The 9,631-nt window shown below is 41.3% G+C and overlaps 1 protein-coding gene across 2 annotated transcripts; it reads right to left on the bottom strand.

Annotated features, from left to right (window-relative positions):
- Nucleotides 1-361: 361 nt before the first annotated feature.
- NPY1R (neuropeptide Y receptor Y1) lies at nt 362-9,309 on the bottom strand. Of its 2 annotated transcripts, none has more exons than XM_007530373.3 (3): nt 9,168-9,309; nt 2,419-3,264; nt 362-2,090 (listed from the first exon to the last, which is right to left on the bottom strand). In XM_007530373.3, the coding sequence occupies exons 2-3, from the start codon at nt 3,115-3,117 to the stop codon at nt 1,641-1,643; spliced, it is 1,149 nt and encodes a 382-aa protein (XP_007530435.1). In that variant the 5' UTR covers nt 3,118-3,264; nt 9,168-9,309; the 3' UTR covers nt 362-1,640. The 2 variants fall into 2 exon arrangements, with proteins under 2 accessions (XP_007530435.1, XP_060034859.1); XM_060178876.1 differs by lacking the exon at nt 9,168-9,309 and adding an exon at nt 8,909-9,045.
- Between the last annotated feature and the right edge of the window lie 322 nt (nt 9,310-9,631).

Below are 9,631 nucleotides of genomic sequence, written 5' to 3'. Positions count from 1 at the left end.
AGGTGGTAGCACACCTGGTTAAGCACACACATTACAGTACACAAGGACCCCGGTTCAAGCCCCCTGCTCCCTACCTGCAGGGGGAAATCTTCACGAGTAGTGAAAGAGTGCTGCAGGTGTCTGTTTCTCTCCCTGTCTCCCTCCTCCCCTCTCAATTTCTCTTTCTCTAGCCAATAATAAATAAATAATATTTTTTAAAAAAGCAAAGGAAGAAGACTGGGTCATCAATGGCTAGAACACAGGGTAGAACGTTTGTCACGAACAAGCAAATGGGGAACAGCATTGGAAGGAAGACATGGAACCCCGTCCCCCCCCCCAAGGAAGAAACTGAACTGAACGGGACTCAAAGAGACACCTCAGAGAAAGTAAAACCTATTTTAATACACGAAGTGCCCCCTCCTAAATTCAAACACAGGTAACACTTTGGATATTTCATATAATACATCAAATATATAACCTGGTCTTTAAAATATTTTTTCTTCAAATAACTGAAGTTCCATCATGATTACAGGATACATAGAATTAAGTATATTAACATGACAACTGCTCAGTACTCTATACAGTGCAATATTTATTTGTAAGACTCCACAAGGCACACAGTTTATACATGTTAACATGGGCTGTAAGAAGTGTGGTAAATTTTCAGGTATCTAGCCAGAGTGGTTATTCTTCCAACATTGTTCCTTGATGCCTGTCTTTGAAAGATCAACTTTGAAAGTTATAAAATGAATTATCATATAAGCACTGATGTATGGAAATATTTAGTGACTTTATAAACTGTATGCTGGAAATGCTTTTAGAATTACATGTATATTTATGCTAGAAAGACTGACAGGCACTGCACAGTCTCTAAAGATTGAAAAACCTCATGACCATCAACTCATCTCTTTGGACCATAACTCAAATTCAACTATCCGTTTACTTCTCAAACTAAGTATTTTTGAATCCTTTGGTTGTCAGGTACCAAGAGTTTTTGAAGTTAGGGAACTACTCCCCCACTCAGTTCTTGAAGGTAGTCCAATTCCCCGTGCTAGTCACAGCTGATAAATATTCTTTATGTATTTTTATCTTAAATAATAATTAATTGTAGAAGCAAGTTAAACTCCTTCTTGAAATAAAAGTAAAATCCATTTTGAATGGCTTCTCACAGTAGACAGGCAATACAGGAACTCTTTTAGGTCCACACCCTAAATGCTGCTTTTCATGCTGTCACCTCTACAACAGACACCTGTCACTGCCTTCCAACTGCCAAACTTATTGACAGTCTAATCTCATCAGGATCGCCTGCTGAATAAGAGTATCAAGTGTAGTGTTTCTAAAATCAGTTACTAGTAATATTACAAAGAAATTTCATTCCAGTAAATACAGTATGAAATCTTTATATGATATGCGTAAATTTACAAAAAGCACTTAAAGGTTGTCTGGTCAGAACTATTGCCAGAAGATTCCAAAACTCATACATTTTGTTCCAAATGTAATTAGGACAACTACTACAAAGGCTGTAAAAAGCAGGACAAGGAAATCTTGGTCTCTTTTCAATGCTCTAAACCCCATTCTTTGGGAAATAAGCGGTGACAGTCAGTTGCAAGTTGTGCTGGCCTTTAAACAGCATCATCTGGGACGATTTGCAGCACACCATTTCAAATTTTTTCATTCTCATCATTAGTTTTTTTAAATGCAACCGGGCTGGCTTGCTTCAACGAAGTCTTAGAAACATCCGTGTGCATGGTAGACATGGCGATTGTCTCATAGTCATCATCTCGAGATCGGAAATCACAAAAGTTGAAGAAGAACTGCAAGTCTCTCTGGAAGTTCTTGTTAAGGAATCCATAAAATATGGGGTTGACGCAGGTGGATATCATCGCTGTGAGGTGGCAGAGCAGGAAGAACAGGTTGTGATTGCACGTGGCAATGATCTGATGATTCCAGTCGAACACAGTGTTAAAGATGGTCAGGGGCAGCCAGCAGACTGCAAACGCTACCACAATAGACAGCAGCATGATGTTGATTCTTTTGGTTTCACTGGACCTGTACTTATTGTCTCTCATCTTGTCCATCATGTTGTTTCTCCTCTTTAAGCGTATATATATCTAGAGAGGGGGAAAAAACAAGTTCAAATAGGACTACTCATTTAATGGATGTTGGTTAAGAAAAAAAAATGAAAAAGGATCAGGAAAGCAATTACAGAAGCCAGACCTTCCACCTTCTGCACCCCACAATGACCCTGGGTCCATACTCCCAGAGGGTTAAAGAATAGGAAAGTTATCAAGGGAGGGGATGGGATATGGAGTTCTGGTGGTAGGAATTGTGTGGAGTTGTACCCCTCTTGTCCTATGGGTTGTCAGTGTTTCCTTTTTATAAATAAATAAGTTTAAAAAAAAAAAGAAAGTTGGGGTAGGGGGTGGGGAGTTTGCTTACCTTGAAGTAGCAAATAAATATAAAACAGAGTGGACCAAAATACTGCAGCACCAAGAGGAGAGTGGTATAAGACAATCTATGTGAATCCGAAGGAAATTTATCAAAGCACACATATTTGTCCTTGAATGCCTCGAGGGTTACATTTTGAAATGGCTCATCAGTCAGTACTTGATAAATCAAGAAGGGTAGAGAAGAAGCCACAGCAAGGACCCAAATGACAGCAATGCCCACATAAGCGTGTCTATTATTTGGTCTCCACCCTCGTGGGTTGATTATCAGCTGATGGCGCTCCACAGCAATGAGAACCAGAGAGAAAATGGATACAGTGATTGAAACACATTGCACAAAAGGGTTCAATTTGCACATCGTCTCACCAAAAACCCAGTGGTCCATTAATGTGTAGACAAATGTGAAGGGGAGACACATGATGGCAACAAGCAAGTCTGAGAAGGAAAGGTTCACAATCAGGATGTTGGTAACATTTCTCATCTCTTTTTGTTTCAAAATGATTATGATCAAGGCCAGGTTTCCAGAGACCCCGAGAATAATCACAGCTCCATAAGCAAGAGCTAAAGTAAATATCATGGCCAAGGGCAGATGACAATCATCATTTTCAAAAGCCAAAAACTGGGAGTTCTTCTCTGAAATATTATAGTACATTGAATGATTTTCAACCTGAGCTAATAATGTTGAATTCATTTTGATTAATTAATTAGAGATTACTTTGGACAAATGGACAGTATGGTTCTTCAAAGCAGGTCAAATGTTCAGTTTATTCTTATTCCCCATATTGGAATCCATTTGTCAAAATTATTCTGAATTCTTCATTCCTTTGAACTGAAAAATCTGTAAAGAGAAAATGACCAATCACATTACTGAACTTAAGAGCAGTCAAAATGAGTTTTGACTCATAGTACTGTTTAAAATGATGGCGTTGTAATAAGCAAATAAAATGTAATTTGTATAAACATCTTAAGTAATTGAAACAGTGAAAATATTTTTGGAAAAAAATATCGCTTTTTTCATTAGGCTTGCTTACACAAGTTTCAGCAGACTTAATGATCTGTCTGTACATTAGTAAGGCTCTGTGCAAGTTTAATGCCCAAAGTCTAAAACAGTACATTTATAAACAGCGTGAGGATATGAATTTACAACCAAAAAAAATGTAATGCACAGCTTAAAATGTAAGAAAAAATACGTGAAACAAAGGAAAACACCTAATTCTTCTCCCTCCTATGATAGAAATTAAAGAATTCATATAGAGATCAAGTTGTAGAAATAGATTAACCATCTAATAAAGTGCTCTTGAAGACAAGCATTATTTGATGATCAACACATGGAACATCAAGAAATGTTGTCATATAACAGACTGTTGAAGGAACAGAAGAAATTTAACCTAGAAAAAAGAAAAAAAAAAGATTGGTATATGTGTTCTCATATTTGAATGGCACATGTGGCATAATGTACTGAACTTAAAATGTTTTGTCTAAGTATACAAGTTAGCTGGAGGAATAAGGGAAGCACATTACACTGAAAAGATGAAAACAGGGGGTCAGGCTGTGGTGCACCCGATTAACAGCACACAGTGCAAAGTGCAAGGATCTGGGTTCAAGCCCCCTATTTCCTACTTGCAGGGGGAAACTTCACAAGCAGCAAAGCAGGTCTGCAGCTATCTATCTTCCTCTTTCCCTCTCTAACTCCCCTTCCTTTCTCAATTTCTCTCTGTCTTATCCAATAAAATGGGAAAAATGACCACCAGGACCAGTGGATTCATAGTGCCAGTATGGAGTCCCAGCAATAACCCTGAAGGAAAAAAAAATTGAAAACAGCAAATTTCACATCATTAAGAAGTACAAAACTTTAATCAAATGGAATGAGTTGCCTACTCTGTCACATAAAACTCTTTCCTTACCAACAAGACAAATTATATACTCTTGAGGAGATATGAACCTCCTGGGGAAAAACAAAACAAAACTGATTTCCCTTAGATTACTATATGAAGTTTCTTAGGTTCATCAACAAGCTATAGTGTCTATGTTATGAAAACAAATTACATTTTTTATATGTGAGCAATAGGGAAAAGTATGTATATTTACTTTCATTGAAAAGAAGATAAGAAATTTAAGGAGCAAAATATATGTGTTGCCAATCGTGGACCTCCCCTTGAGTGTTTTTGCTTTTAAGAATATAGGGTGCTTCTTTTTACTGTAAAAATCACAAGCTGGCTTTATAAAATTAAAGAACGGAAATAAAAGTTGCTAACGTTAAGTGAGAACAGAGTATTCAGACTAGAAATGGAAGTGGGGTGATTTGAAGTGTGAACATTATTAGAAATATGGCTCTCTCTTCCTCTTTGCAACAACCTGTAATGACTCCTACACTTAAATGATCACACATTTCCTCTCAGGAATATCAAAAAGCAGAGAGAATGATCTGTAGCTCTCTGTGCCTGAGAATAAAACATGAAGAAACAGGTAAGAAGCTAAACATTCTTTGGAAATGTCTCACTTAACTCAAGAAAAATCTAGCATTGTGCTTCTCATTCAAGTTGCTGTCAAGGTAGTTAACATTATTCAGCAACTACATGGTTGTTTTTTTTTTCCTTCTTCATGATTTATAATAAGAAAATCCTAATGGGAGTATACATTCTTTTTATGCTGATTTTTTAAATGATTCTCCGTCACCAGTTCCCACCAGGTAAAGGAGTATCCTGGTGTGAGTATCTTTCTCAGCCTAAACTGGAAGCCCCCCAGCTTATGCCTCCCTCTGCCTTTCATTCCCCATTGTGAATGTCCTATTTCAGGTGGGCCAGTCTCTTCAATGTCCATCAAGTGCACCAGTTCACTTTTAGCTTTTGCATCTTTACCCCCTGTCATTTCTCTCACTGGTTGTTCTATCAAGATTCTCCATAGCTTTCAAAGTAACCCTTAGACCCTTGAATCCATAATTGGCTCATCTCAATTGTAATACATCCTCTTTAAGGTAAGCACTGTGTATGCTTTCTAGTGTCTTGCAAATATTAGACTGGGGATTTAAAAAAAATATTTCTTAAGATTTTTTAAATTACCTTTATTTGTTTATTGGATAGGGATAGCCAGAAACTGAGAGGGAAGGGGTAATAGAGAGGGGGAGAAAAAGAGAGACACATGAAACACTGCTTAACCACTTGCAAAGCTTTCCCCTTGCAGGTGGGGACCAGGGGCTTGAATTTGGGTCCTTGTGCATTGTAACATGAGCATTCAACCAGGTGTGCCACCATCTGGCCCCTAAAAAATGTGTTGATGACATAGTAGATGCATAATTGGAATAACAGGTTCCTGTGTGAGTGAATGTTAGCATTGTTGGATGAATTCTATCACAATGCTTTTTGCATGCAAAATGAATACTAATCACAAAAGTCAATTTACTAGGTCAGGTGTAGAGAAGAAAATGTTGTACTTTGTCAAAAGGAAAACAAGAATTTTTGGTGTTTTTTTTTTTCTGAAATAAAATCCATTCATTCAACAAATGGTGGGCACTCATTTTTTTTGTACCAGGTCACTTCTAGTGGACAAAGAGGTAAACTTTTCACTGTATGTTCAGTCCTGTAGGTGAAAAAAATAATTCAGCAAAAGGAATTGAATGTCAGATGCTATTAAGTGCTACGAAGAAAACAAAGCAGAAGAGGGGAAGTGGCATGGTGGGGAGTTGGGTGGTAGGGAACTCAGAGACTGCCTGAGATGATGAGGACATTCGAGTTAAGACCTGAGAGTTATGACTGGGAAAGCCAGGCAACTAATTCAGGGATTGCATTCCTGCAGAGAAAATAAAAAATAAAATCCGTAAGGCTGCCATGGACCTGATATGCTAAACAGCAATGAGCAGTGAAATAAGTAGGGCAGGGGTAGGTAGTAGGAATTACCTGGAATGGATAAAGTGAGAGGAATAGACCTTGAACACTCTTGGCTTGTTCTCTGAGGGAGAGGAGGAGCCAAAACAAAGCCTATGTTAAAAACATCAAACTATATGATTTTTGTTTTAATCACATTAGTCTAGCTGCTGTTTACAACATACAGCAGGAAAGAGATGGAGGGAGATTCACTTGTAGGCTAATGCAATAATCCAGGTTGGAGAGAATGAAAACACAGAATAAGGAGTTTGCAGAGGAAAGACAGAAATGTTACATCCACTGGCTTACTCTGACAAACGTCAATACATATAGGAATTACTGTCAACATTTGTTAAATGATTACATCCATGAGCTACAAAGCTATTTTGTAGACCATCTTTTGTAGACCATCTTTAATACCTTTGAGATTGTTTTTGCCAGACAAGCTTTGTGAAGCACAATATTCTCACAAGGATAAACAACTTTAGCTAAACAGAAAAATTAAAAAATACATATTGTTAAAGTATCTGCAAGACTCTTTTGCCAAATACACTTTGGGTAGTCATTTTAGTAGGGTAAAATGTGTGTTTTAGCAGAACCTGCTACAATTTCAAAGAAAGAACTGTCAGACAATTATACTGAGAGAGAACTTAGAAGCATTCTCTTTTCGAAAGAAAACATTTGGGTATTTACTACTCTGACACATTTATAGAACACTGCAAAAGTTAAAGACTGTTCAATTTCAACAGAGCTGTAATATTTAAACTATAGGTAGTAGCAGATAGCTCATCAGCGGGCTAATTTACCCTCTTCCAGAGGAAAATATCCTATTTTCATTTCCAATTAAAATGCTGGCCTTTCATTGTCTGATGCTTACAGTAGTCTTACTGATGAACAATACAATTTTCAGGTCACAATTTGCTACAGATACATTCCCCCCACCCCCAGGCTCAGAATTGGCTATTCAACTCCCTTGTTTTGGAAAAAGAAATGCCAGCTTCCCAAAGTTCCTATGAGTTTATCAACAGGGGTTATGTAATTCTCTGTTCTTGTCCTCTGGAGACAGCTGCCATAAAACGGAGAAAGGTTAATACAAGCAGCAGCTACCCACCACACAAATACATACATATACATATACATATACATATACATATACATATACATATACATATACATATACATATACATATACATATACATATACATATACATATACATATACATATACAATCTTAAATCCGGGTGGAGGAACTGGGCCAGAGAGCTTTCTGCTGCCTCCCTTTATCAGGGAAGCAGATTTCTTAGTTTGACAGCTCCTGTTACTGGTTTTCTGTCCACAGAGACTGGTAAGCCAGCACTGCACCTCCCTCTCCCTCTGCGTGCCACCTAGCATGGCAAATTTTAGAACTCTAGAAGAAAAAAAAATGTCGAAATACATTCCCACACCCCCACCCCCCAGCCCTAAGCTTTATCCTGTGCTCCAGTATGGGATGTGCTAAATCAGAATCAGAATTCCTGGCGGCAGGCTTGCATGCCCGCCCACCTTTTTCATATTGTGTAACTAGGGGACTTGCTCCCCCCCCGCCCCGCGCGCGCCTCACACTCCCCCTACCCCCGCAATTTTCACCATTCCTAACTCTTTTCCATTCCCCTCTATACACACATTCTAAGGCGGAATCCCAAGCCTTGAAAATAAGAGACTGGCAAAACTGAAACACCCAAGAGAACCAAACTCCATTCTTCCTCTCTCTGGGACGGAACATCAGTTCTTTAAACATTCGCCCACCTCTCCAACCACCAGGGGACCTATGGGACACCCTAAAGTCACTGCCACTGTCAGTGAGCGCCTCGTCTCCTAGCCCAGCCCAGCCCAGCCCAGCCCAGCCCAGCCCAGCCCAGCCCAGCCCAGCCCAGCCCAGCCCAGCCCAGCCCAGTCCAGCTTTGGGATCTCAGTCCTAAAATGAGAAGACTTGGGGGGTGGGGGTGGGGGGTCAAAACTTAGGAGGCCAGGGCTCAGGGTGTTATTAGGGCACAGCGAAACACTTGCAAGGGCCCAGAGGGGGCGCTTCGGTTTTGGGGTCCAACGCCCGCTCCCTGCTCAACAAGTGGCACATTCGGGGGGTGGGTGAATAAGAGCCACCAGAAAGCCCCCCCCCCCCTTACACCCCCAGACCTTCGCCAGCGCTACTTCGGCGAGAAAACTCCGCAGCTGCTCCAGAAAAATTAGATGCGAGGTGGGGGCTGGAGGGGGCAGGCAAAGACCAACTGGAAATAAAGGTACCTTCCCACCACCCCCTCGACCCTCTTACCACAGGAGGGAGGCGGCATCCCCAACTCTGCCCAGGAAAGCTCCTGGGGCAAGGAGTGCCGCGAAATTCGGGGTGACCAACAACCGCTCGGTACCCACAGGCAGGAGCCCAGAGTTGTCCTCAAAGGTGAAGCACCCCGAGATCACCCCGCACCGGGCGCCGAAACCAAAAGCCGACTCCGCGCCCCACCTGGGCGCCCCGAACCCATTTCGGGCACTTGCAGGTTTATCTTCCTCTCTCTCGAGTCCTTCTCCAACCACATCAAGGAGAGGTTTCCCAAAAGTCTCGTAAAAGGTGGAAACTTGAAACTTACCCTCTCTCCTGGATCCGTCCTGGAATCGCCCCCCTCCCCCAATTTTATCAATCAAGCGGGAAGGGTGGTCACTGGCAGAGAGCATAGAGGGGAGGAGAGATGCGCTGGTATTTATCCGCTTCAATTCCTAAAGATTGATCCCAGCTAGGAAGAGACGCCCCCTTAAAGCCCAACTCCACCTCATCCCCGATCACGTGACGACGTCCCGCGAGTAGCGCCCCAAGTCCCCCCTCCCACTCCTCCTCCCAAAACCTCTCACCTTAGCTACACACCTCCGGGGTGCGTTGCCTAGGAATTCTGGAAAGAAGGGCAACTAGACAGGAAACCACACCGTGTGAGACACAGACGCAAAGTGCAGAGGGGAAGTAGGCACAGATCCCCGCATGGTCCTTGACTCCGGGAAGGCACCGCAATTTTATAAGGCTTTGCAGAAGTCAGTGCCACCGGTTTCCTTTGTTTGCAGGTCAGTGCCATCTTGTGGTCGGAGATCTATCTACCCGGCTCGGGGGTTGGCGGGGTGGGGTGGGGGGAGAAAAAGAAAATAAGCTTCAACCCAACTCCAGGATGTGAAGGATCTTTTTACTGGAAGAGGGAACATGAAATTGACCGCCACGGTGCACTAAGAGGTTTCTTGCTTTCTTGTAGTGCTCAAATATTTCTCATTCTAGCGCTAGAAGCTTTTACCCCCCTCAAGAGAAGACCTTTGAAAAAGCAAAAGTAGCA

Source organism: Erinaceus europaeus, chromosome 19, assembly GCF_950295315.1.
Source record: "Erinaceus europaeus chromosome 19, mEriEur2.1, whole genome shotgun sequence".
Classification (NCBI taxonomy): domain Eukaryota; kingdom Metazoa; phylum Chordata; class Mammalia; order Eulipotyphla; family Erinaceidae; genus Erinaceus; species Erinaceus europaeus.
This window is presented reverse-complemented; position numbering and strand designations above follow the sequence as displayed.